The 27651-nt window shown below is 43.9% G+C and overlaps 1 protein-coding gene across 1 annotated transcript in view; it reads left to right on the plus strand.

Moving 5' to 3' along the window:
• The first annotated feature begins 280 nt into the window (after window positions 1-280).
• Window positions 281-27651, plus strand: part of LOC124083443 (P-selectin) — a 34619-nt gene continuing 7248 nt past the window's right edge. The window contains exons 1-9 of the mRNA XM_046430111.2: window positions 281-396; window positions 7455-7545; window positions 9057-9443; window positions 12735-12842; window positions 13303-13488; window positions 14424-14609; window positions 16103-16288; window positions 18515-18700; window positions 21806-21991. Coding sequence (XP_046286067.1) covers window positions 394-396; window positions 7455-7545; window positions 9057-9443; window positions 12735-12842; window positions 13303-13488; window positions 14424-14609; window positions 16103-16288; window positions 18515-18700; window positions 21806-21991 — 1519 coding nt within the window. The 5' untranslated portion in view covers window positions 281-393. The remainder of the gene's footprint in view (window positions 397-7454; window positions 7546-9056; window positions 9444-12734; window positions 12843-13302; window positions 13489-14423; window positions 14610-16102; window positions 16289-18514; window positions 18701-21805; window positions 21992-27651) is intronic.

Consider the following 27651-nt stretch of genomic DNA (forward strand, 5'->3'; position numbering starts at 1 on the left):
ACACTAGGACTTTATGATTAATACAGAAGTCTCCCAAATGCATGACCTTTCGTTGGGACTCACATTGTAATCAAAGGAAACCTGCTCTGGGGATGCAGGTCTGTTCCTGCATTGCTCAGCCTGGGATGTCCAGGAGTGAGTCACACTTGCCCCTGCCTCCAGACATCTCCATGGAAGGGGTGACCCCTGCCACTTTGGCGACTGCTAATTTCCAAGCTGCCGCACTGCTCCTGCATTATCATCGTTCTGACTTCATGAGAAAGTCTATGGTAAATTTCTGGAAAGCGAATAGGAAGTTGTATTTCTAAGCAGTCTGACACTGAGGGAAGGCAGCAAGACTATAAGAAGTGTGGGCTGGACAGGAGGCAGAAAGCCAGCAGAGCCGCAGAGGAGATGGTAAGTTCACTTTTCTTTTGTGTGGGAAGTCGATGATTTGAAGTTGTTTGGGGCTTAATATGGGATGCAAAGGTTCAGAAGTGAGGAAAAGCAACATCCTTAAGAGTTGAGGTTATTTCCATTTTACAAATAGAAGCACTGCGGTTTACAAAGGCTGGGTATTTTACCTAGGGCTGCACTGTTAGTCTTGATGTCGGGATCTCAGTCCGACCCCTGGTTTTTAGTGCTGTTCTGTACACCAGAACTCACAGGGACCCTCTGGGAGTAGATCTTGGTGAACCTGCCATCTCCTTTTCCAGAATCACTCCTCTCTCTGGGATAAATGGAAGGCTGAGCAATGCCCTGGGGAAAGCCTAAACTGGATGGTTCCTAATCCTGAGCCCTTGCATTTCTTTCTCTGAGCACTAGGAGTTTTCTGGGACTGATCTGAAATCGGTTTCAATTTCTACCCCAAGAATCTATCCTGCTATATCTATAAAGTGGATATAATAATAGTATTCTGTAGTGTCACTATGAGGATTAAATAATATCATAATTAATAGCACTTAGCTCTGAGCCTGGCATATAGGTGATTAGAAAATTATAGCTATTATTGAAAGAAATTTTTTTGATGTAGAGTGGAGTTTGGGGTCTGGGGAAGATCCAAGATTAGTAGGCATTTTTGAAGTCAGAAATATTATTCTAGATATAAAAACATGTTTAGGGTAGATCCAATTTTACCCCCAATTTATTTGGGGTATCCCACATAGTCCCAGAATCCAAAATCCTCCAGTCTGTGGCTAGGGAGAAACCAGACTGGTCTATGCTTTGGACACTTTCTATGGGACCAAAGAAGAAAGTAGTGCTTACATCTGGTCCGTCCCACTTTCCTTCTTTACTGTAACACACTTTTCAATGCTCCTAATGAGGGTTTTCCACATTGAGGAAATCAGGGAAAAGAGGATGATGAAGATTCTCAAAAAGGAAGGAGCTGGAGCCTGCCCTAAGTCAGAACCACAATGACATAAGAGTGTGGACTACTTTTGTCTTATCTTTTGCATGTCCTATATCTGAATTGGACAGCTTGAAAGAGCAGCTGTTCCTCTCTCCCTTCTATTACCTTTGGTGCTCTCCTTTATTTCAAAGATGTAAACATATTGGATCAGGTATTACTTTTAGGATTCTGATGGAAGCTACAGTTCTTCCCAGATGAAAATACAAACATCACATAAAAAACCCAACCTCTATAGACAACCACAGGAGGTTCCCAAACCTATGTGTGGATGCCAGAAGAACCCCACCACGTTGCCTCCTATGCTAAAGCTCAGAAGCTTCTCCACTAGCATCCTGCAGTGAGGCTGGAACTCCAAAATGAAGAGCTGAGGAAAACAGCCCTAGACTTGCTTTACTATTTCAGCAAAGCCCTCTTCCTTTCCCCCACAAGCCTGTTTGGTTCTTAGGATTCAGGAACCTCAAAATGCCTATGTAAGATCTGCATCATGTTGAGCATGGCTTTAATTAACTCCTAGGACCTGAGAAAATGAAGTGAAGGTTTATCTGGTGGGGTGATTTCAATCAGAGAGATCTAAAGAAGCTCTTGGTTGGGATTTACAGTTCAGTTATCGATGCTGGTCAAGGCTTTAGTGAGCTAAGGAGCAGGTCTGAATTCCCTTTCCTCCATACCTGTTAATCACCTTAGGTCTGTGGCTTCCAGTTCTTACTTTTCTTTCCATGATCATTTGTCACAATATAATGACCTGTTTCACCTTCTCTTGGACTTAGAATGTGCATCTTCAGAGTTCTGTATTATGTGGAAGTTTATTAGTGAAATCTTCAAAAATCAAAGTGACTTTACTACATAAAGGTGCTACAGAGAAAAGATCCAACCTACCTATGAAATCTTGGTTTCATAAATGACATTCGTTACATTGTTTTCTTGGTGTTTGACCCCTCTGATGGAAAACCAAAGCAGAAAGTTAGCAAAATCAAATGCAGAGCAAATCCTTCGAATTTGTTGGGGTATAGCCCAGCTATGGTCCAAAGTATATTTTAATTTTAAACTTATGTACGTTATTTTATGGTTTTTAGTGCTGTTCTATATACCAGAACTAACATTTTACCCTCCATAATAGCAGTGAGTAGTCTAAATTAACTATGTTCTTTGTTTGATTCAAAGTGTTGATGTCCTGGGACCCTGCTGTCTTAATTATAATTTACTATTTGGCTTAGAGACAATCTATTTTCTCAGTGTATTTCATTTTCTACAGGTAAGCTGGGGCCACTAGTATCTGTGCCATACCATCACTACCACCAACAACCAGATATTAAAGCTTTGCTTCCAACAGATTATATAGATCTGCATCCTCAGTGACTCTCATATCCTCCTCCCTCTGTGCATTTCCAGGGACACAGCCCAAGTCAGGCCCTATAACTTCTACTAGGACCATTGTAATAGCCTCCTTTTTTGTAGCTCAGCCTTCCTGCTTCTAATTTATTAAAAATACCACTGTTCGATTCATCTGTTCATGACACTTCTCAGTTTAGAACCCTACAATTAGACTCCTGATGCTACTGGTATTTGAGACCCACAAGATCTAGCCCTAAACTACCTTTTCAATTAACATCTAAGAAATGATCATTTTCAACATCAATCAGACCACACTGCTAATCTTATAGTCCTCCCTGTATTCTAATTGCACTTAGAATAAGATCTCATCCCCTTGTTTGGCTTCCAAAGTCTGGAGTGACCCATCAACTACCTTCTTGTGTGTTCTTCCCCCACTGCTCACTCCACTCCAGCAACACTAATGTCTCTACTTTCTCTGAACACTTCACTATGTTACTATGGTCCCATGTTACTATGGCCTTTGAATCTCCTCTTTCATTTGCCTTAATGCTCTTCTTCCTGCTTCTCACTTGGTAGGGTCCCCACCCACCCACCCTGCCCTGGTCATTCTGCTATCAGAATAACCATCACTTCTCAGAGGAGGCCTGCCTTGGTCTTATTGTCTTATGTAATCCCCCCACTCACTCTATCACATAGCCCCATTTAAATTCTCTGCCTACCACTTATTGCTTACATTTTTCACTTATTGTCCTACATTTTTCATGATTGTTGTTTAGTACTATTGTGTATTTCTTGGGGTTTGTTTCATTGTCTATCTCCCTGAATAGAATGTACATTGAGAGTATGAGGATAGGAATTACGTCTGTTTTCGTCATTTTAGCCCTGATCCCTAGAAAAGTGTCTAATATATTTTAGGCACTTTAATCAATAGTTGTTGAAATAAATAATGGGAAAAAGTACAGTCAGTAATAAGGGTCACCTCTTTGGTATGGAGAAAGGGGTTGTTGGGCTAACTAAGCTCCTTAGAGGTGGAGATGTAGACTTAGGGAGCTGGGCAGATGCAGATGAAGATGGTGGTCTGGACAAAAGAGCAATTTGATAGGCGGTGCATTCTGTAAAATTACAAAATGTTTTATTATAAATAAATTGTAGGATTGTAAGAAGGCAGGGAGTGATTGAGGAGTAATGGTAGGAAATGAGAATAGAGAAATAGGAAGAGGCAAGCATCAATAGGTCTTGCATGTGTCATCTTAAAGGGTTTGCAGGTCTTGCTTAGGGACCAGGAACAATTGAAGAATTTTAAATATGAAACAATACACTCATGTTTTTGTATAGAAATAACATTCTGATTGCATTTTGGAGAAAAACATGGAGATAGCTGATCTAGAGGAAACAGAAGCCAATTAGAAGAAGACTGACCTGGTCCAGGGAAGAAATATTGACATCTATCTTAGCACGCTTGTCATCAAGTGGAAGTTCAGAGAATGGCCAGGTCTCTCACCAGAAATGAAGTCATGAGCATCTGATGACAGATTGATGTGAAGGTTTCAGACAGGCAGAGTCTCTTCGTCCTCCCTCTCTGCTCCCACTTGATGGAGCATTTGGGGTTTCTGTGGCAGGAGATGGGGGCAGCTGGTCAGTGATGCTGTCAGTGAGAGTGTACATCCTTTATGAGCCTCATGTGGTGCTGGAGCCTCACAATCAGTCCAGAGGGTTAGGCTGATTTTACTCTCTCCACCTCCACTTTTAAGACTTGTTTCACTTGAATGTCCACCAGACTTCCTGAGACACACCACTTGTAAGCAGCCCTCCCTTATCCACTTATCCCCACTTCCTACCTACATGGAGCTAAGTCCTGCTCGTGAACTCTCACATGGGATGTCTGAGAGTCAGCCATCATGTCCTTGTTTCTCTCACCCTCACCTTCAAACAGAATGAGACAAGGTGTCAGTCCCAATGTTTTCCAATTTAGCACATTTCCATCTTCAGCCATTCCCTTGCCAATATTCTTTTCTTTATTCATTCATCCATTAATACTTATTAACCATTCGCTCCACCAGGGCTAGGGGATTCAGACCTAATCCTAGTCCTTGCTCTTGAGAAGCTCCTGCCAGCTGCTCCCTCCAGGGCTATGCTCACATGTTGGCTTTGCATTTTAGTTCTGGATCTCATATTCAGGAGATGGGTCAGAAATGGAGATGCTGATTGGGGTCCTTTGACAAACAAGACCATAGGAGGCATAAGGAAAAGAGAAGAACAGAAGAGAAATAGTGCCATGAAGGCAGGAACTCAAGGAAACATTACCTCTGCAAATGAAGGCAGAGTTGGGGTAAATTCAGAGAAGACTCAAAAAAAAAAATTGCTCAAGACATTAGATAAGTATCCCGAGAAGAGCCAAGGGCAGCGCTTTAAGCAAAAGGAAGTATTCAATAGCATATATTGCTACAGAAAGGTCATGGAAGGTAAGGGTAGATAGTCTTCATTTGGTTTGGTAATTAGAATGCTAGTGATGGCATTCAAAAGAGCAGTTTGGTAGGCGGGAGGGGCAGTGGCTAGAGAGCAAAGGGGGAAGCAAGGAGGTCAAGATGCTCCACTGTAAAGCAAGGAGAGAAGGCAAGACAAATCTGGGCAGATGGCCAGAAGGTCAAGGGAGGGACATTAACTCTTTCTCTACATGCACAAAGCTGCGGTCTGCAGCGTGAACAAGTAGAGCCATGCTTGCCAGCTTTGTGGGCCACGTGGAAAACCATGGGTGCCTACTGGCCTCTGGTTCCCCTTTCCTAGGAAAGGGGAGGCAGAGGGAAAAAACATTTGCTTTGCCCCCTCTTCACCTTGCAATCACTTCTAGTTATTTCAAAAAGCAACATTAAAGATAACCAAGGTGCTTAATGAAGGTTTACAAAGGCACAGGATGTTATTCTAATGACCCACTCTCAGATTTCTTTTCAGCAACTTCCAGTCTGAACCAGGCTGCCAGAGAGCATTAAAGATTAGCAGAGCATGTGGCTGCTTCTCCTTGAGAGGCATTTCCTTTTGTTTCAACACAACTTGCTTAGTAACAGGACAGAGTCTTAACTCTTTAGCACCCTTGACTCTTTTACACCTAGGAGCAAGGCCTCACAGTACATAGGAGTTAGATTTTCCTTGGGAAGGAGGGAGTGCTTTTAGGCACACTGGTTTCAGGAAAGGATATGTGTAGAAGTAAAAAATCTGAATACAGACTGACACTCCCCTTGCGTGTGCAGCCCTGTGAAGACTTCTTCTGCTATGGCATCTGGAATAGTATCTGGGGGTTTTGAATAGAATTATAGTACTATTAAATAGAATTATAGTAGCTGGTGATACAACACAATCTAGAGAACACTCAGTGGATTTAAACCTCCACGAAGGGATTCACCATACTTTCTGTGCAAGTAAACATGATATTTCTCAGCATTTGATCATGGGTCCTGCACAAGTCAGCTAATTAGTGTTCTGATTTATAAGAACATGAAATACTTTGATAAATACTTATCAAAGCCAATATCTAGAAACCCCTAGATGGAGAGTGCTAGGCTTTTTATACACGACAAACCCACTGTGCCCTGTGTGAGTTGTATCCCTCCTGGTACCTGGCCAGGCTATAAATCTCCCCACTTTCTGCCTACACTGTCCCCTACACCTGCATCAGCGTCACTGCAGCATGGGCTGTGGTAATTCAGAATTTTTATACAGGAGGAGTTTTAGGTGACAATTTGAATGGAAGAGTGGCAGAGCTGCAATTGTACAGCAAATGCATTGTTCTTCTGGTGGTGGTGGTGATAGGGGTTCTGGAGGAACACTGGTACCCCGCTCAGCTTGGTTACCTCACACACTCTTCTACCCATAACAGCAGTGCCACACGGATTTGGAAGCCTGGAGGTTTATGAAGGTAAAGAGTGGAGCGGACAGAGCTCTTGTTCCAAAGTCAGCGTCTGCTGCTGTCATTTTGAGTGTGTTATTTAGATGCTCCAAGCTTATGGAACTTCCAAGTACAATATGAGGAAGCTGGAGAATATGAGCATTTCCAGAACTCATTTGTCTAAAAGCACTTTTTAAATGTTAATAGATTAAATAAAATCTTAACAGAAGGAAGCCCATGAAAAATAATAGTTGTTACAGATCCAAGAGGAGTAGACTTATTATATATGTATTATTAAATATTAAACAGATATACACATATGTATACTAATCATCAAATAGTATTATAGATATATGCTGAAATAGTAAACTAAGGAGATAAAATATGGGTCAATAATACAAAATAGATCATATAACAGCACAATATGTTGCTCTGTGGATCAAAGTACAGGTTAGTCATTCTATGTAAGGATCAAAAAGTTCTTGCATGACTTCCTATTATTCTTTGGAATGGCATACCAGTTCTGAAAGGAATATTATTGCATAAGAATAATGACAGCCATATTCACATTTAAGTATCTTTTCCTCACATGCATATTAAAAATGTATCTTAAAAAATACTGACAGCATGAAGCTGTTACTTCTTGAATGAACAAAGAAATGAGCTCTCCTTCAGTCTTTTACAGCGCTCATCTAGAGTTGCAGAGCAGTGAGAAACAAGAAGGGGGCAGAGGACTGGGACCACCCTCCCAAAGGCAACAGGACTATCTCAACATCATGATTACTAACTAAATTTTTTTGCCACATTGGTTGTATACAGATACTAAAAGAAAGTTGTCTTTTCTTGTTTCAGGCCAGCTGCCTAAAAGCCATCTGGATCCTGAGATCTCAGAGAGTGGTCTTTGGAGCTGCCCAACTCCTCTGGTTCGGTGCTTTGATCTCTGGTGAGGTTGACTCTTCACCTGGCCCTGAGTAATAGGGTAGAGCCCAGAGCTAAATGGGAGATGTTAAAAACTGCAGTCATGGAACACTGCCCAAGCCCAAGTTCCTGGAGGAAAAATGCACCCAGTATCATCACACCTCTGGTGGGAAAGGCACCAGAAACAACATAAATGGATACATTCACAACACTCTATACACAGGCCCACAATACTTCTAGTGACTCCCCAAAATGTTTGAAGTTTTTAAAAAATAATTTTCTTTATAGTCAAAAGAAATGCTTTAGTACATAATATTACTATATACATCTCTATATTGCCTAGAGTCCATTGAAGCCATGATGCAGTCCTGACTCTGTCAGAATCAAATCTTCATAATGCCACAGCGGTGTCCGTGAGGGAGGGAAAAGTGTGCCCGCCTTCTCGTAGGCAGTGGAGAAACAAGGCCTTATAAACAGGAAATGGAGCCATTTCCAGTGCTGATTGCTTGCATTGTACACCTCTTCACAAGGGAACTGGCCCCTTCTGCCCCCTGAGCTCCTGCAGGCTACAATAACAATGCTTTGCATCACAGCACCAGCCTGTTGCTGAAGGGCACAGTCTTACCGCACTTGATATCACAAGCAGTCACAAAGAAGGGCCTGTCCTAAGAAGGGAGGAAGCAGAGTGATTTATACAACAGTAACAGCCAAGCGGAGTGGAATGAGCATGAGGTTACAAATCAGGAGACCTTCTTTCTAAACTTGGCTCTGGATCAACCTATTGTGTGTGTCACTTGCTCAATAGGTAAATTTATCAAAAGCCTATTAAGGGCTAACCTCTTTCTTGGTGCTCAGGACCCAGAGCTAAAAACAAATTAGGAAAAAAAAAAAAAAGACCACCATTAGGGATTCTCTGTCTAGCACATAGGGACCATAGCATAGCAGAGCCACACAGAGAAGGAAGGTAGTGGGAGCCTGGAGGAAGAAACCCAGAGCCCACCCACGGAAGTCAAGGAAAGGTGGGGATACAGTTTGCCGGGCATAAGAGTTCAGGATAGCCAGGATAGCAGGAAGACCCTGTGAAAAGGCTAAGAAAGTAATTGTAACAGGCAATGAGGCTGGGCGTCCCAGACCACTGAGCTTATTTCCCATGTAAAGAGAGGGAGGATCATACCGTACATATCATTTAATTTGGGCTTGGACAAATTACCTAAAATGTCTCTTTCATTTTTAAAAGGAAAGGAGTAAATTAGTTGAGCTTTAAATTCCCTTCCAACTCTAGCATCTTCTGATTTCAGGTCTTTAACATTAAGAATCTTTAGAAGAGGACATTTTCCTAATCTGATTCTATGTATACTTTTAAATAAAATATGGAAATCACTCTTTTCCCCTAAAATAACTACATTAGACATAAAATAGTCCTGTTTGGCATTCATCCTCTGGACAGGAATTCATCTGACTATGCACAGTGTACCTCAGACCACAGCCTGCTCTGGTTAGGGATGCTAACCTGGTCCTCGTTCTTCTTCATTACAGAGCTAACAAACCAGAAGGAAGTGACAGCGTGGACCTATAATTACAGTATAAAAGCATACCCGTGGAATTACTCCCGGGCATTCTGCCAGAAACACTTCACAGATTTAGTGGCCATCCAGAATAAAAATGAAATTGCTCATCTCAATGAAGTCATACCCTACTACAGCTCTTACTACTGGATTGGGATCAGAAAGATCAATAATAAGTGGACCTGGGTGGGAACCAAGAAGGCTCTCACGGAGGAGGCCGAGAACTGGGCCGACAACGAGCCCAACAACAAGAGGAACAACCAGGACTGCGTGGAGATATATATCAAGAGTCTGTCGGCCCCTGGCAAATGGAATGATGAGCCCTGCGGGAAAAGAAAGCGGGCCCTGTGCTACACAGGTAGGGCCTGCATCAGTCTGAGCTTGTCTGATAAAGTAAAGTGCTTTCCCGGCTGGTCCACATGACCACTGAGTCAATAGCATGGAGTCACAAAGTCAGGGACATGAAAATGAGGAGTGAACTGGCAAAGTGCTTTATTGAGCATCTCAAAGAACACAGGCTCAGGGGTGGAGAAAACTGGCTGTTAGGAACCAAAGAGAATTCCATATCGAGCTCGCCCTTGTCTTTCTATGACTGATGAAGTGGATGCTCAGGGGACTTGAGTTTCTTAAGATAATGGAATATCACAGAATCAAAGGTAGGATTGGAAACCAGTCTCATACATTTTAGAGGAGTGCCAATAATTTTCAATCTCTTTTCTTCTTATGATTTTTTTTTTTTTTTTGCAAGCTTTGCTGGGAAAATAGATGTTGAGGGTTGAAGAGAAGGGGAAATAGTGGCATATTGAAACATCCAGTGGTAGCCACAACCATACATCTCCTTTGCCATGTGCGATAGTGTGAGGGAGGGCAGAGAGGGGTTAGATGGTCCCTGAAAGGCACGGCTATAACCAACATCTATTGAACGCCTGGTGTTATTAGTTATTTTGCTCAGGTGTCACTTGTTCATGAACATTAGCTGCATTTCATCCTCAGGACAGCCTCATTGGTCAGGCCCCGCTATGGCTGTGATCTTGCTGATGAGGGGAAGGCTCAGTGATAATGGTCTACCAAGGTTCCACCCCAGTGGATGTTGAGGCCAGCGTCAAGCACACATTGACTTGAAAGTTGGTGTTAGTTAGATGCCTCTACATTCTTTGGTCTGCATTTTCATGAGACAATTTGGGAGCATGACTGAGGATCACAAATGCTTTATAGATTCTCTTCAACACAATATATCTTCAGGTCTGCTGGACTTTGGTGGAAAGGTGGGGGGCCAGGACAAGGAAGCAGGAACTGAAGGTGAGATTGTGCGAGTCTATTGGATCCTTGACTCTCCTGGTCCCAGAGTAAGCAGACATGCCTGAAAGTCACATGCCCAGTGCCAGAGCTGATTCCACCCCTGTGCTATGGCTTCCTGTTTAGGGGAGCCCCTCTTGTCTGTCACAGCCCAGCAGTGCTCTTCTCTGAGCAAGAGCATCCAGGTGCTCTGAAGCTCCTTTGATAATCACCCAACAGATGCCATACCCCACTATATATTTTCTAAGTTCTTCAGATTTTAAGCTACCCCCCAGGACCCCTCAACAAAACACAGTACAGAATGGAATAAACAGCATAGAGTATTTCTTCTACATTTTCTCTCTTCTCATCCAAGCATTCTAGGTGAGGAAAGGCATTCGTCAATTCATTATCATGCAGTTAAATCTCATTTTATAAATTATCCATTTATATATTAATTAGCTAGTTAACAGCCATTTATGTATGGACCAGGATGGACGTTACCAGGATATGTGCTCATTCTACTGCTCTCTGGGTCAGCTCTCATCCTTCCTGGGCCATGCTGCCCTAGAACCGTCCCTTATTGGCTGGTTGTGGCTACCACTGCTGTTTCAATATGCCACTGCTTCCCCTTCTCTTCAACCCTCAACATCTATTTTCCCAGCAAAGTTTGCAAAAAATTATAAGACAGAAAAGAGATTGAAAATTATTGGCATGATGTCATTCCTCTAACTACAAAAATGGTCAATATCACTCACTGGTACAATATCACTTATCTAAGTTCTTTTCTAAGTGAGGTCTATTCCACCAGCAAGGTGCCCTTGGTGGATGCTGCCATTGATGGGTGTTTTGTCATCAAAGAGGTAGAGGGTATAGGAGCCTTCTGTTCTCTGTGGAAGACAGATGAGAAACAGTCGTGTACTACAACAAGAACTTAGGATTATTGAAATAAATCTCTAAATACCAAGATTTTTTTAGACCTGAGAACAATTTATTGGGGCGGGGGGAGAGAGAGAGGGAGATTGATTCACTGAATCATCATTATTGTCCTCTTGTTATTATTGTTAACCTGTCAGGAAGCCTGAATTGGGATAGAATAGAGAAAACTAGCTGGGTTTTGTTTTGTTTTGTTTATTTTCGTTCTTACAGCACTGAGATCTACTCTCTAGGAAGGAAACCCTGGATGTTCTGAGATCAAGGATAGAGGCATTGCTACTGTAAGGCTCTGTTGGGGTCAAGGTCAGGTGTACAGGATGCAGGATGTGGACAGAAACTCTACCTACCAGCTGCGGCTGCTCCTGCATCTTCTCTCTACTTGGAACCCTTCCCAGGCCTCAGTGCACCCTCACCAAACTCACTGGCTGCTGGGGGAATTTCCTCCTATAGAATCTTGCATGATTTACAGAATCATAGCCTCTCAGAGTTGAGAGGGGACATAGAGATGATCTAACATAACCCTCTACATGATAGACAGATTTCCTCCAGAAATCTACCACAAGGAGTGTCAACATGTAGCTAGGGCTCAGTGCAAAGGAAATGAACACCAGAAAACAGTCCAGCCACAGACCTTATCCCAACTATGACCCCGTTTTAAAAAAAAAAAAAAAACAGCACCAGTAGAAACAACACCAGTAAGAACATTCTCAGTGCCTTTGCGGTATCAGTTCTAACATGAACCCTCTACCACACACATAGACACGTAAAGAGTTTTTTGTAGGAAAGAAGCCGTGGCCCCTCTCTACTCTGTCACCTGAGGGCACAGAAGTAGTGAAGAGGGCCTGAGAGGCAGCCATGTGTGCACTCGTGAAACGCCCTCTCTCAAGATGGTTTCCCTTAGCCATGACCAGTGTTAAACATCACATGTGGCTTCTCTGCTCCTCTACCCATGGTGTTGGACATAGATTAGAAGAATACAAAGGTTGAAGGGATCAGGCCATCACACTGGGCAAACTGGGCCCAAAGAAGTAACGAGCCTCTGGTCACACGGTGAGGAGGTAGCAAGAGCCAGGACGCAGGTGGGTGTGGCCCTGCCTCCCACGTGGCTCCTGTCCTCCATGCAGCAACATCTGGCCCGAGGCATGAATGCCCTTGGTTAGAAACCACAGCCCATTTTGTAGCAGGTCGAGGAGTTCCTCTGTGCACACATGTCAGGCTCGCTTGTCCCCTGTGTCCACATGCAGCAGTACCCTCCATAGGAAACACCTGATGCAGCATGAAATGGACGGTGAATAGGGTGCTCTCACAGGGAGCAGGCTGGCTCTCTAGCTGATGCTGGACCTCTGTTGCCTGCCTAGCTCAGTCCTGCCTGAGAGAGGCCAAGCTGGCCTCATCTCCTGTGAGTGCTGGTGATTCTGACCTTTCTGTATCCATGCAGCCTCCTGCCACGACATGTCCTGCAGCAAACAGGGAGACTGCATCGAGACTATCGGGAACTACACCTGCTCCTGCCACCCTGGGTTCCATGGGCCAGAGTGTGAATATGGTGAGGCTGCCACATTGTTGATATTATTTTAGCCATTGTTCTTAGGCAAAGGACAGTGCCACGAAGTAAACTACCCTGAAGACTCTCCAGCAAATAGAGACTGGTCCTAGGCCTTCCCATTGTCTGTCTATTTCACTCAATTGGCTCTAGGCAGTCTCAGTAAAGTCACCTTATTCATAGAACATTCATTCATAAAATTTCAAAGAGGAAAAGGAAAATGATCAGGAAGCAAGACAAAGAGAGCCCTTTCAGGCTGGCTTTACTTGATTGAAATGAGAACCAGTGAAAGAATGATCATTTCCCAAGATGCAGGTGATAAAAAAGAAGCCAAGGAGAGATGGGAAGCCTGTGTGGGAAGCCCAGAAAGACAGTGGAGCAGGCCACACCAGTCACTACGGCTTGCAACAGGCCCAACAATGTCTGTAAGTGTACAATGAAAACACCATGTCTGTCCCCGCAGTTAGAGAGTGTGGAGAATTCGGCCTCCCTCAACACGTGTTCATGAACTGCAGCCACCCTCTGGGAAACTTCTCTTTCAACTCACAGTGCACGCTCCACTGTGCTGAAGGGTACGAACTGAATGGACCCAGCCAGCTGAAGTGTTTGGCTTCTGGAATCTGGACACAGAAGCCCCCACAGTGTGTAGGTATGTAGACGTCTTCCTTTCCATCCTCACTGTCAAATTCAGGGATGGGGGCATGAGCTTTCTCCATTTAAAAAGGTGAGAAATAATGAAGACCTACATTAGATGGAAAACTCTAGTTATCATTGTTATTTGTCAAACAGAGTAACAGTGACTTTGATTTTCATGGTGTCTTGTGCCTGTAGAGTGATGTGGGCAATTCTTGATTCTCAGCAAAAACATTACAAAGGGACTCCTTTCCATTTGGTTATGATGTAAGCAAAGTAAAATGATGAAGATTGAGGGACAATAATTGAGCATTATTAATTTGATAACTTTAACTTGTTTCTGTAAGTGAAAAAGAAGAGATCTTTCAAAATAGCTATTGAAAGTACCATCTACCCAAGGCCAGTGGGTAAGGGAGCTTCAGGACATACAGGGTGTATAAGGGTCACTGCACCGGGTCCTTGCCTTCATTGCACCTGTAGAAAAAACTGGCCACGTTATGAAGAAGATGGCCAGAACTGCTGCTGAGCTAGACTGGGTAAATCTGGCTTTGGAAAACAGTGTCAGACTAGAAAAATAAGAGGCTGATTTTACTATGGTGAAAATTAAAAGGGCTTCCCCTCCCCCAAACTCATAACCTACAACAGCTTCAGAATGGCCACATTCTTAAGGGATAGTATCTATACTCTGAGTGGCACCAGAAGACCTACTGGGACAGATTTATAAAGACATAAGGAATAGAGGATGCTAAGTATAAAGCTTGGAGCAGTGCTTGTTTTTAAGAGACTCAGGCCATGCTGAGGACAGGAGCTCTGAGTCTGGACAACAGGTCTCCTGACCTCCCATCCTCCTAGCTCCACTTCTGTGTCCAGAGACAGCCCCACCACTGCCCTCCAACTGTGGACATCATTCTCCACCTTCAGGGCTCTCTTATCCTTGGTTGTTCTCTCCAGCTGTGCAGTGTCAGCACCTGGAAGCCCCTGACAACGGAACCATGGACTGCGTGCATCCACTCGCTGCCTTTGCCTATGGCTCCCGCTGTACATTTGAGTGCCAACCTGGCTATCAAATAAGGGGCCTGGACACACTCCGCTGCATTGGCCCTGGCCAGTGGACTGCGCCCTTACCGACCTGTGAAGGTAGGTTTTCCTTAGTAGCCCCCGGTGCACCCAAGAAGGCGTCATGGCACCATAGAAGGACCCAGGGCTCTTAACATCAGGGTGACCTCCCTCTAGGCTCTGACTCAGAAGCAGGTTGTTCAACCTCCAGGAGCCAAGAGATGTCTCATCTGTGAAATGGAGCTAAGAATTCTAGTGCCAGACTAGAAAAATAAGAGGCTGATTTACTATGGTGAAAATTAAAAGGTCTTCCCTTTCCCCAAAGCAAGGCACTTTGGGAGGACTAAGTAAATAAAGACTATACCATGAAATAAATATAATGCATTTAGCACAGGATTGTGCATGAGGTCAGCTTTCATTTCTGACCCTTTTTTTCACCTTCCTGTCTCATTGGCATATACAAACTTCAGGACAAGGTCCTTAGTGTGAGAAAGAGTTAGAGCAGTGGCCATTGGGACAAAGAGAAATTCCCCATCACATCTTTGAAGGCAGCATTTGGCAAAGGAGCAAAGGCTGTGTTTATAGGAGAGCCCATGATGCAATACTAGGCAATTACATAACACCATGAAACTGCGTTCTGAGCCATTGCCTCACACCCTCGGCTTCTGAGGAGAGGGGTGGTGGGGAGTAGGATCCTGAAGGCTGGTTAGTGTGTTCCCAGACCTGCAGAGCCCCGCTTTGGTTCTGCTAGCCACGAGAAGTCAGGGAGATCACTTATCGTTTCTGAGCAACACTTTTCTCATCTGTAAAGCAAGAGAGAAGTCCTAGGGGACCTTTGATCCTTAAATGCCCTGATTCTGTAAACACCAGAGGTCAAAGCGGAGGGTAAAAGGATAGTCTTTATGCTCTGCCAAACCCCAGGAACTGCATGGAGATGACATTCCTCCAGGGAAGGGCATGAGGAAACATAAGAATGGAGGTCACTTGGGCCTAACCATACTCAAGAACTCACTTTGGACTGCACACACTTGGCAACTGAAGTATATTAGGATGAAATCCTGAGTTCCAGGGACAAAGCCCACTAGGGACCATTGCACTGCAGCAGATCATAGTGTCAATAATAAGCTGTGCCATTTCTGTTTTTTCCTTATAAACCCAATCTTTTCCTGTATCTGCTCTTTTCAGATCCAATAAATATTTAACAAGCACCTCTGATGTACCAAGCATGTTCTAGGCTCTGGGATACACCTGACTGCAACCCCAGCCTCTAGGAGACTGTGGTGTGATGCAGGAACAGCATAAGGACGGGCTGTGAGAGCAGGCTGGAGGAGCTCTTCCCCCGAGTTAGGGTAGGCAGGGAGGGGGCCGAAGTCTAAGCTGAGACCTGAAGGCAGGTAAGAGTGAGCCAGGGAGGGGGCCTGGGAAAGGCAACTTCCCTTCTGGAGAGGGGAGGATTTGAGGTTCTGATCATCTTGACAATGTAGGTAGGAAAGATGTAGCATCTTCCAAGTCTCTTCTGAAAAAGGACTGGGCCCTTCCGGTACCCAGTTGCAGACAATTTTTTTTCCCTTTAGCCCTTGCATGTGAGCCACTGGAGAGTCCTGACCATGGGAGCATGGAGTGCTCCCCATCCTCAAGAGCCTTTCAGTACAACTCCAGCTGTAGCTTCCATTGCACGGAGGGTTTCCTGCTGAGAGGAGCTGATGTGGTTCGGTGTGCTGACTTGGGACAGTGGACAGCACCAGCCCCTGTGTGTCAAGGTACTGCAACATCAAAAATTCTTTCTGTGCTTCTCAGGCATTAAAGGCATCAGCATCCGCATTTAGCACTGTCATTCCCTCACCACCAGACATTCACTGAGAGCCTACTATGTGCTTGGGCCTCTGTAGTCAGCACTAGGGTTGAAATGGCCAGCAGAGCCAGTCCTGACATGGCTGTTCATTACAGCACAGTTAAGATGAGGGCTGCTTTGATTGACACATAGGGGTGGGCTGAGGAGATCAGGGTTAGAGGAAAGGAACAGCATGAACTGGTGGAGGAACAACGGACAAAGCGTTTAGTCCGGTTCTGTCATTGCTGTCAATAAGCTTGGGACTTGTTGAGTCTTCTGTAAAATGTGGATACTGCCATCTGCCTTACCTTCCTGTCTCACTCGTAGTTGTGAATTAATGTGTGTAAAAGCAACTTTAAAACTGCATCAGCTTTACAAATATTGAGAAAATGATACTACTTCACAAATCATGTGTCTGTGACCTAATTTGACAAAACGGTCCCCTTTTAATATTTCATGTTTTCAGTGTTCTGCTCTTACGTGAAAACTGAGACAAAGAGAGGCCACTGGGGTTGTTTATTTACGAAGGACTCTCAACACAAAGTCATGTTCCAGAAATATAATACTGGCATTTCACTGCCACTTGCTGAGATTTAAGTGAAACCCCTGAGTTTATGTAGACTGTATTTTCAAAATGAGACAGAAGTTTACAAATGGGCCTTGAAGAGATGTGTACACCCATGTTCACAGCAACATTATTTACAATAGTTATGATGCAGAAGTAAGCCAACTAAGCACTGATAGACGGAAAGAGAAGCAAAGTTGGTATACATGGACAGTGGAATATTATTTAGCTTTGAAAAGGTAGAAAATTCTGACAAATTCTACTTTGTGAATGAACTTAAGGATATTACACTAAATGAAATAAGCCAGTCCCCCTGCAACAAGTAATGCATAATTCCACTTCCATAAATTACTTATGGTAGTCAAAATCAGAGAAAGTAGAACGATGGGGGAGAGAGGGCGAGGAGTTAACTGTTCAGCGGGCAGAGTTTCAGCTTGATGAAAGAGTTCTAGAGATGGACAGTGTGATAATTGCACAACATTGTGAATGTGCTCGTGTCACTTAACTCTATACTGTTTAAGTGGCAAAGAATGGATTTTATGTTGAATTATTTACTGCAATAAGCATTGAAAGTCAAAGGGAAGGAATGCAATGGAGGAATAGGCAGCCATGCACCATGCTGGTGAGACTTGAGGTGCTGTGAGGTGCTGCGGATGAATGGTTGGAGACAGACACACAGAGCCTTGGTGCCTAAGAAGGATCATAAAGGATCACAGGAGACATTTCTGCTTCGAGGCACTACCTGTGTCCAATCATCCAGAACAGGCACCTGCACAGGCAGTCTCAGCAAGCCCCTGGCAGGCATCCTAATGTTCCCACCCGATAGTCGACAGTCGAGGTCTTCTGCTGCATGGCCTCGAGGACGCTACAGTCATCTATTACTGCCACTGACACTCTGCTGCTGCTGGCAGCCAAGATTTATGGAGCAGACCCTACGACCTATTTGGGTTGGCTCCAAGAGGTAGTTAGAGTTATCATTCACATTTTAAAGGCAAAAAAAAAAGACAATAGAAGTCGTGTGTTCTCTCCCTATTTGAACATCTATTTTATATGTTAAGATCATGGTATAATTTGACCATGATGATAATTTTTCATTCATTCTGCATTTTTATTTCACATCACACAGTGAGACATTTCCCATATCTTTCCAAAGGGAAAGATGTGATTTTAGGGACCTTTAACATTCTTTTCACAAATCCACTATGATTTATTTTCAACTCCAGATTAGTGGCATTTATACTTGTTTTCAATATTTTGCTCTCGCAAATCCTATCTTGATAAAATGTCTCTGAATTAATTTTTCATTATGCATCTTGATTTCCTACTTGGCATCAATTCTTGGTCCAAGAGTATGATAGTTCAAGCACTATTGATACATATTGCCAAAATGCTGGATAATGTTTTAGTATTCTCAAAACCACTCAGGTGCACTGTAACTAAATGGCACTTTTTTCATCTTCCATGTTAAAAAGCCCAATTCAGGAATCCTCGTTCTTGGTACTAAGGGGTCAGGAACTTGTGGTTGGACTCGACGAGTACCTGGATGCTTCTGCTCCCTGTGCCTTACTGTCTCCATTCCTCGCCCCTTAGCTGTGCAATGCCAAGACCTTCCAGCTCCCCACAGGGCCCAGGTGAACTGCTCCCACCCCTCCGGAAGCTTCAGATACCAGTCAGTCTGCAGCTTCACCTGTGAAGAAGGCTTGCTCCTGGTGGGAGAAGGCGAGCTGCGGTGCTTGGCCACTGGGCACTGGAGTGCTGCTCCCCCAGAATGCCAAGGTAAGAGCACGTCCTCCCAGCCCCTTGGAAGTATGTCATAGGCAGTGTTCTTAACAGCTGTGTTTTAGAGTTGGTAACTATGTAGAGTCCTCCTTGAAACAAGATGGAAAATCCTTTTACCCTGTAACCCAAGGATCCCAAATGCAAATGTCTTCAGAGGCTCAGTGGATAATACAGGTGTCAGGATGTTTGGCAATAGGCCACAGGGAGCAGAATGGCCCCCGCTTACTCCTTGACAGGGCCTTTACCAGCATCTGAAGGCTCCTGTCATGAACACAGCAAACTGTACTCATAGGCTAAAAAATAACACCTGGAAAGAAAACTAGGAGGAAGAAAAAATCAGCTTCTAGGTGTTTGTCTCAAGGCTGATTTGGCATTTTCCTCCTAGGCACCATGAGGTGTAATGGTGGCTGCACTTAATAGGTATCTAGCTGCAGATATACCCCAAGATTTGCATAACAGTGGTGAAACACTCAGGATAAAGGGGAGAATTATGGAAGAGGAAGATACCACTTCAGGAACTGGAGGGTTCAGGGTTCTCAGAAGGTGTTCAGATTCAGTGTAATGCACTTGATGTTAAGAAGCCTGGGTACTCGTCATACTTTAACACCCTGATGAAATGCACCTGCTCCCATCATCTGCAATTTGAAGGGTAGATGCTACTGCTTCCTTGCGCCTTACTCTCTCCATGCCTTCCTTTATCCTCCCCATCCATTTTCTACTCAACATATCCAATTCCTTAGTTACATTTATGGAAAACACATTTTAAAGAGAACTTTACAAAGCAAGATTTTTATTTACAAAAACTACCGAAAAATAAGAACACAGAAAAGTGAAAACTATCCTCTTAAATAATCCCTACTGCCCTAAAATAGACATTCTTAACATTCTGGTATGAATTCTTCCAATATTTTCTCCATTTACCCTGCCTCATGCAATTAGTATTTTATGGTGTACATATACTTTCAATAATAAATTTGAATGGATAAAATACACAATATTTCTGCATTAATAGCCATGCCTTTCCCTTTGCACAGACTTTCAGTATCTAAGTGAAAGCAGGCAGATACAGGTTTTTATGAAGAGGAAACCACTTGCTATTCAGGTCACAAAAGTTCACGGGTGCTAACACACACACAGCTCACTGTTAAGTTAGGCCACATATTAATGAACTAATTGATATAGAAAGGAATTTAGCAAAATTGAATGTCCTTTGTACCCAGGCACCAGAGAGTGTGGCCAGCCCCTGGAGCTGGGTCTGGAGAGTGCAGGTGGGCTGTGGCCTTGCCCTCAGTGCTCCTCCCAGCCACAATGGGACTGGGCATGTTAGAGCCCACACAGCTTGGGGAAGAACTTGGAGTCCCCAAGGAGGGTCACCACAGCAATCGGGACCTTCTGGGCTACCGTGGGCTGTGGGCTGTGCAGGGCACAGATTTCAGCCCAGTGCTCCTCACTGCCCTCTCTGTGGGTGCTTCACGGCAGGAGGCTGCCACTCATTTGGCTTCCTGTGACCTTCCAGTTCCCTTCTGCTTTTAGTTCTTTGTTTACTCAACCCAACTCTGTCCTTTTGCGGCTGGGTGCACAAAAGTGAAATACCCCAGGAGGGCAGGGCAGGAAGGTGCCAGGAGGCCTGCAATCCGCAGGCTGTTGCAACTTCAGAGGGGCCTTACCAGAAACTCTCCCTTTTTACTGTCCCCCTCCCCACCACACCCACTCCCTCCTCAGAAGGCAAAGCCACAGAGTGAAAATGGACTCAAGCGCCCCAGGGCCTCATGGGCACCCCTTCCCTTTGTCCCTGCAGTGTCAGGACTTCTTGACTTGTCTCCCCTGCCCCCCTCACATGCACATAGAACTCAGAAGACTTTTCAAAGGGCTGGAAATCATTAGGCCTTTGGACGAGTTGATCAGATGAGAGGTCAAGGAACAAAAGGAAGAGAAAGGAAGAGAAGGTGCTCGAAACCACGCTTTTCCAGTCGGTGGCTGAAAAGTGGCCCTGGGACAGCCACACCACTGTCTCTACTCCAAAGCCACATGATGCTCCACCAGCACAAACAGCGAGGAAGAAACACCCACAACCGTGTGTTCACTCAGTCTTACCTTTCAATGTCTGCACCTTTAATCTGTGCTTTACAGCTTCCTTAATTGGTAGAGGAACACCTTGACAGTTACATTGTTTTCACTCTTAATCCTAATAAGAATACTAGGAGCTATGTAATACTGTTCTCCCTATTTTAAGATATTGTGATTCAAAGAGGTCAAGTGACTTGCCAAAGGAGGACTTGGGTCCTCATCAACCCAAGCAAGACCCTAGCACCACAAACTCTATAAACTGTGGCAAAGAACTATAAGACCTAATTTAACATTTTCCTAAGTGAACAAGCAATCAATTTTGACTGGTCACTATAGAATGAGACTGTGGGGAAGTGGTGGAATTAGCATTTGCCAGCAGCTGATGAATTATGTGCCTACTTTGTGTCTGTGATTTTTTATTATATTTTAAATTTAATTTTAAAGATGATTTAGTTAACTTCCTACATAGCTAAGGATATCTGCAAGGCAAAGATTTTACTTTTCCCTATTTCAAAGATGAAGCAACTGAGGCTCAGAAAGGTCACTGTGCAGAGATACACTGCTGATAAGTGACAGAGCCAGGGTCTGGACCCAGATTCCTCCCACCACCACGTTGGGAGAAGAGGAGAAAGCAATTTATCCTGTTTCCTTTTTCCAGTCACTGTCATTGTTTTCTGGGAAGGTCACTAGGTCTACTTCTGATGAAGGTGATCAAGGGAGCAGCACCTCCCCTCCTGTCAGGAGCCACCGAAATGCTCTGCACCACTGTCCTTCAAACACAGCACCCACTCCCTTTTACAGTCCCTTCGAAAGCTCCTGGGGGCTGAGCATTTCAGAGCCCAAATCAATCGAAAGCTGCTGCTATTTTAGACCTCCACAAACTGAGAAAGCACCAGGAATTCAAACAATCACTTATCCAGACGCTGCCCCTGAGTATTCAAGGGGCAACATATGCACGCTCACACACACACACACACACAGATTTCAGGGTGTTGAGTACTAACACAATCTCCTCCTCTGCTGCACCCATGGTAGCCGTTACTTGCTCACATCTGCTGAGCCCTCAGAATGGAACAATGACCTGTACCCGACCTTTTGGAGAGTCCAGTTATAAAGCCACCTGCCAGTTCATCTGTGACGAGGGATTTTCTTTATCTGGACCTGAAAGGTTGGATTGTACTCCATCTGGACAGTGGACAGGCTCCCCGCCAAGGTGTGAAGGTATGTGCTTAGGTCTTTTCTTACCATTTTCAAATAGCAATATAGAATGGAGAATCATCGAGAATTGTTCTTGAACTAAAACAGCATATGCTCCACAAAGCCTGGTAATCTAGTCAGTCTCATTCTCTCCCTCCAGCCCCCGAATGTTTAAATAAATTGAGTTAAACATTTCAGATTTATGAAATGTCTCATTCCTTCATAAATGATGTTGCCAGAATTCTGAAAGAAAGAGGAAAGACATTATCATTTCCATTTGGATGATGAGAAAGAAACAGGCTCAGAGAGGTTAAGTAACCATTAGTAAATAATGAAGCTCAACTGTGTCACTGAAACTCATTTTCTGCGAATCTTTTTCTGCTATATCAGCATTCATTCTTTCTCACACTCACCTTCACTGGGCACTGCTAAGTCCCAGACACTGAGCACACCCACGGATGGATGTGATTTTGTTCTGGCCTACCAGAACAAAATTACTATTTTATTACTGACTCCTCCCTCCATGTCTGCATGGGTTGCAAACTCCTTGAGGGCAGGAGCTTGCATCCTCATCTTATGCCCCTGTAACAGCGAGACAGAAAATAGTGGATGTGTGATGGACATCCATTTGATGACCATTTGCCAGTGAAATTCACTCAAAGCTTTACTGACAGTGAGTGAGTGGAATCCTCCAAGGTAAGGAGGAGCTTATCTATGTTCAGCTTCCCAAAGCTGGCTAGCATCTAGCAGGCAGGGTGCATGTTCTAAAATAGAAATACACTGAATTTACTAGGTCACAGCTGCTGCTGAGTTTCAAAAGGCACTGTTGTTCCAATTTAGCGTTCAGTGTAGTCAGGGTAAGTAACGAGACCAGCAATAATAGTTAATATTTATTGCTTGTATACTGCCAACTATTCATACATGAGCCACTCTTAAGTTAGTTATTGTTATCCCCACTTCGAAGATGAGGAAACGGAGGCTTTGAGAGAAGAAGTAGCTGCCAAAGGCACGTAGTTAGGAAGCCTAAAGTCAGGATTCACCCAGGCCCAGTCAGACAACAGGTGTTTCTGCCTTCATGCCACGCTGCCACCCAGTGGCAGGCTTCTAAATCCTGGGTCCATGGCTTAATGTACTCTTCCATTACACAGGTTTCAGTTCTAACCGCTGAAATAAACCTTAGGGATGGGGGTGCCTGATCAGGCAAGAGAATATATCAGTAGGAATCCATTAGTATTACATAAAAAATGGCTAAAATATTATTTATTCCCCTTCATGCAATGAGTACCAATCTCCAAAGACTTATACTACCTCCCACCACACTAGCTTGTGGCATTAAGAAAGTCTCGTCACCTCCAAAGACCTCAGTTTTCTCAATTCCAAAAGAAGAGGAATGTATGAGACCATCTTTGAGGTCTCTTCCCAGGCCATGAATTCTGCAAGGTAAGAAACATAAAATGCTACCGCCTGCTGTTCAAAAGATACACTGCAAGCCCCCTGAGGAATCTAGAATATTCTCGGGGCCAGCTTTAGGGCTTGAGTTCGTTCCTTCATTTCTCACTCATATTCGATTATCTCATTGATGTTTATCACGATCTCTATTTTACAATATTCCACTTTTGATGATGAAGGATCAAAAATCCCTAAAACAAACAAACAAAAATCTCACAAAAGTTTCAAATCATTTATGTAACCAACATGGTTGTTAAACCTGTACTCTCTGAAGCCTATTTCCCTTCACTTCTTTCCAGTCCTCTTTCCCTTATAACAGGTGGCATTTGCCTGTCTCCTTATAGCCTTCCCCACCCTGAGACTAGAACCAACCCTGAAAGAAACTGCACCTTCAGTCCACAATGGCTCTCAAAATTGTCTACCTTACCTGATCCTGGTTCTGAGACCTGGTTTTTGTACCTTATTCTCGCCTCATTCTCCAAACATATGTTCTAGATTTAGGCAAATGCTTGGTCTCCTTTCCCCACACAGCTGAGTGCTTGAATTGTTAACCCCTGGCACCATCTCTAGAGTTTTATACAGCACGCTGCAGAATCCTAGGATACTTCAGAGAGCCCGTTGAGGGTCACCAAGTACAGAGGGGCGCTGGGGTAGATGGAGCTCTCCGATTCTCTTTTTAGAGTGCAATGCAGGATTTCATTTTGGGGGTAGCTTTGAAATGTCTCCATCATAGTTAGAACACCAGTTCCCTGGGTTCCATACTTGGGTTCTGCCTATTTTTTCTAGTTTCCTCCTGGTCCTTGCTCTCCCAGACCTAGAACCCTCTCCACGAACCTAAGTAGTCCTGAGGTTCTTCTGCCGACTCTCACAATTTGTGAGCACTTGTGTGCAGTTGGTGTATCCCTGTATTACTGTCTGTGTAGCCACCTTCCTGGCACAGATGAATCTCTCCTGATCAATAACACTGTTGCTGACCCTCAAACACTAGATTTGGTTCTGAACTTCTACTCCTAACATCCAGCCCCACCATATTGAGGGACTGGTCCTGGTTCCGCTCTCAGCCCAACCTCTACCTTTATGCCTTGGCTCTGCTTATCCAATTCCTGAAATATGGCAAATGGGTACACTCCAAGCTCTGGCTGGGGGCATGTCTCTATCTGTTTCTTCATTCTCTTCATGGGAGTTCCCACATTATTTATTTAATCATCTGCTTGTTTGCTTGCTTGTGTTTTAGTCTGGGGTTGGGTCCCACTATTTTACTCAGGTTGGACTGAAACTCCTGGTCTCAATCCATCCTCCTGTGTAAGCCTCCCATGTAGGTAAAGTATGCTCCCACTGCACCCAGATATTTTTAAAGTTTGAGTTTGAGTTTAGAATAGACAACTCTATTACAATTATTATTTAAACTAGATCTTAACTCCAAGAAGTTCTTGAGGCCATATCCATTTTAAATAAAAATAAAAAAGTTAAAAAGTAAAACAAGAAATTGGCTGAATCTAAAATAATATGAATCAGTATGTCTTAAGATAGTGACTAGAGTGCAGTGGATATAATAATTCACAGATGCACATGTCACCATGTATAGCCACTTGATGGAGTGCAGGGAAACACCGTGCCGACCCTTCACTGAAGAACTGCCTTGGAAGTCAACGAGAGGGCATTTAATGAAAGCAACTCTCATCTGTTTTCTACTCTTCTTATAGCTATTGGGCTTTTGCCAATGTTTTGAAGCAAGGCCACTTCTTAAAGTCACACACAGAGTTTATTCTCCAAGTGAGCCTCTACGCCTACATTGAGCAGCACCCTAGATAACTCCATGAATTTAATGGAGCTGTGTCTGCTGTGTGCCCACCAGATGCCAGATCTGAGTTGGGCTTCCAGGTGCCTTACCAATGCCCTCAAACAGGAAAGCCTGCATCCTTGCATGATTCACGAAGTCAAACCCTTGAAGTCATCTAAAGGGCTTGAGTTTGACAATGTGACTTTTACCTGAGAAGGTTCAGAGACTTCCATGGATGGAAAAGGCTGGAACTGCCACATTGGCAGAGCAAGACTGACAAAGCTGAAACCAAAGCAATGATCCCTAAGTAGATTAATTCTGTAGAAATTTTCATTTTAGATGCTCAGTCACTTTAGTCAATTTTTTAAAATAGTAACTTCTTGTTTTCTTTTCAAATCAGACAAAAAACCACACAACCTTATAAGAATTACCCATTAACTTACTCATTTAGTCAACAAAAATTTTTAGAACTCCCTCCCATGTGCCAGGCCTTGTTTCCAGGGGCAAAGAATTAGAAGAACCTACACGGCCCCTACTGTCCTCATGGTGCATATTCCTGGGCTTAAAGATGTAATCATGGGAGATGCTGAGAAAGTTAGGTTAATGAAAATGTTCACAGATGACTTTCACCTGGGACTTACAGTAGGTATGTTTAGTAAATGTCTGGTGAGTGGAATTGATGGGCCAGACATGGAGTTGTTAATTACTACATCCGATTGTTGAATCTGAGAACCCTGGACTGAAATTCACTGTTTGTTTCAATGGATCCCTGCAATAAGGACCCACCGTCTTCCAGCGCATGACCCATTACTGCAGAACACATGGACCAACATGAAAAGGCCAAAAGTCATACCCAGAGTTCTGATGCTATCCTGCAGGCACTTAAGTTAGCCAGTGTACCTGCCCAGTGAAACCCCACCCCGTTCCCTTTTCCATGGAACAGCACAAAGGACTTGAAGGGGGATTTTAAAATCAGAATAGCTAAGTAAAATGAGCCTAACCGGACCAAGGATTCAAAGAAAGAACACTCAGTTTGTCAACAATTCAATATTCATTGATAAGTCATAGTTTGTCAGATAAAAATGAGAAAAAAAAACAATGCTGAGAGAAAGATATAACTGCAATAATTTATGAAAACAATTTGGGGAGGAAATTGTAGTGAACAAACTAGAAATTTGTGTATTCATCCACTGGGCATATGGTTATTGAGCACCACCTCTTGGGATCCTGCAGTAGAGACAAGGACAGGTGGTTAGGGGGTATTGGAAGCTTTCTGTGCATAGAAGAGGACTCAGCTGTCAGGACATGAGAGTGCATGAATTCAAGCAGAAAGCCGATGAGTCTGAGGAGAGTGCACACTGCGTTCAGCAACAGCTGCAGAGAAGCCGCAGAGTCGGATCCTGGAGAACTGTGGGATTTTAATCAGTGGAAATGGAAAGAAATTAAGAGCAGTGTAAGCCAAGAACCAGAGCAAAATCACAACAGGTCAGGTTTGGAATGCCCAGAACTTAGCTGTCTTGAGGGGGATTCTGCACTTCCCACTGCTATGGAACCGCGGCATAAAAAATCAAGCTGGGGATTCAAATAGAGGACATGGTTTGAGGAGGAAGGTGATCATTGCAGTTTTAGATGTACTGAATTTGAAAAGATGACAGGATGTCTAAGAGGAGTTGTCTTAGGCAGGAAGACGGTAGAAACAATCCTGGAGTGCACCCACCCAGACAGATAGTGGGAGCCAGAGGAGGCTCTGTGGTCTCCGGAGCGAGGGTGTGGACAAAGGAGGATGAAATTGTGAGCTCTCTGTGCCCTCTACATATCCTCTGCTCTGAGAGCCCACTGTCCCTCCCACTGCCCTGTGTAGTTGGAATGAGTGGCCTAGCCAAACACCTGGAATACAGTAAGTGGTAAATAAATACTTGTTGAATATATGGATGGAGCACAGAACTTCTGAGTGCATTTGGTGATTGTGTCATTCTTGGCTTGGTACTCCAGCCCTCAAGTGCCCCAAACTCTTTGTCCCCCAGCAGGGCAGCCTCGACTATTCTCACACTCACGGAGAACTCGGTGTTAGCTCCCCCTGCTGTTTCTCATGTAACAAGGGCTTTGGGTTAGAGGGATCAGGCAGCGTAGAGTGCACATCTTCTGGAAGAAGGTCAGCACATCCCCCATGCTGCAAAGGTAAAAACAGATACTTGCTGGGACACTTCCATGTCGGGAGTGTCCCCCACAATGATAACACACATGTGGCTCTCATAGGTGGCAGGTGCGTGTTTCACATCATTTGGGTTTAGCAAACACAACCAATGGGTTAAAATAATGTCTAAGGAGTGACAGGATTGTTTATGCTTATAAATAAAAGATATACTGATGCTTCTGTAGAAATTGTGTTTTATACGGTATTTAGCCTCGTATTCCAAAAGGGCTTCGCTGAGCAAACCGAGTGGTGCCCATTACT

Source organism: Marmota monax, unplaced genomic scaffold (assembly GCF_021218885.2).
Source record: "Marmota monax isolate L192 unplaced genomic scaffold, Marmota_monax_Labrador192_F-V1.1 WCK01_AAM20220418_F8-fsc00055, whole genome shotgun sequence".
In the NCBI taxonomy this organism is placed as follows: domain Eukaryota; kingdom Metazoa; phylum Chordata; class Mammalia; order Rodentia; family Sciuridae; genus Marmota; species Marmota monax.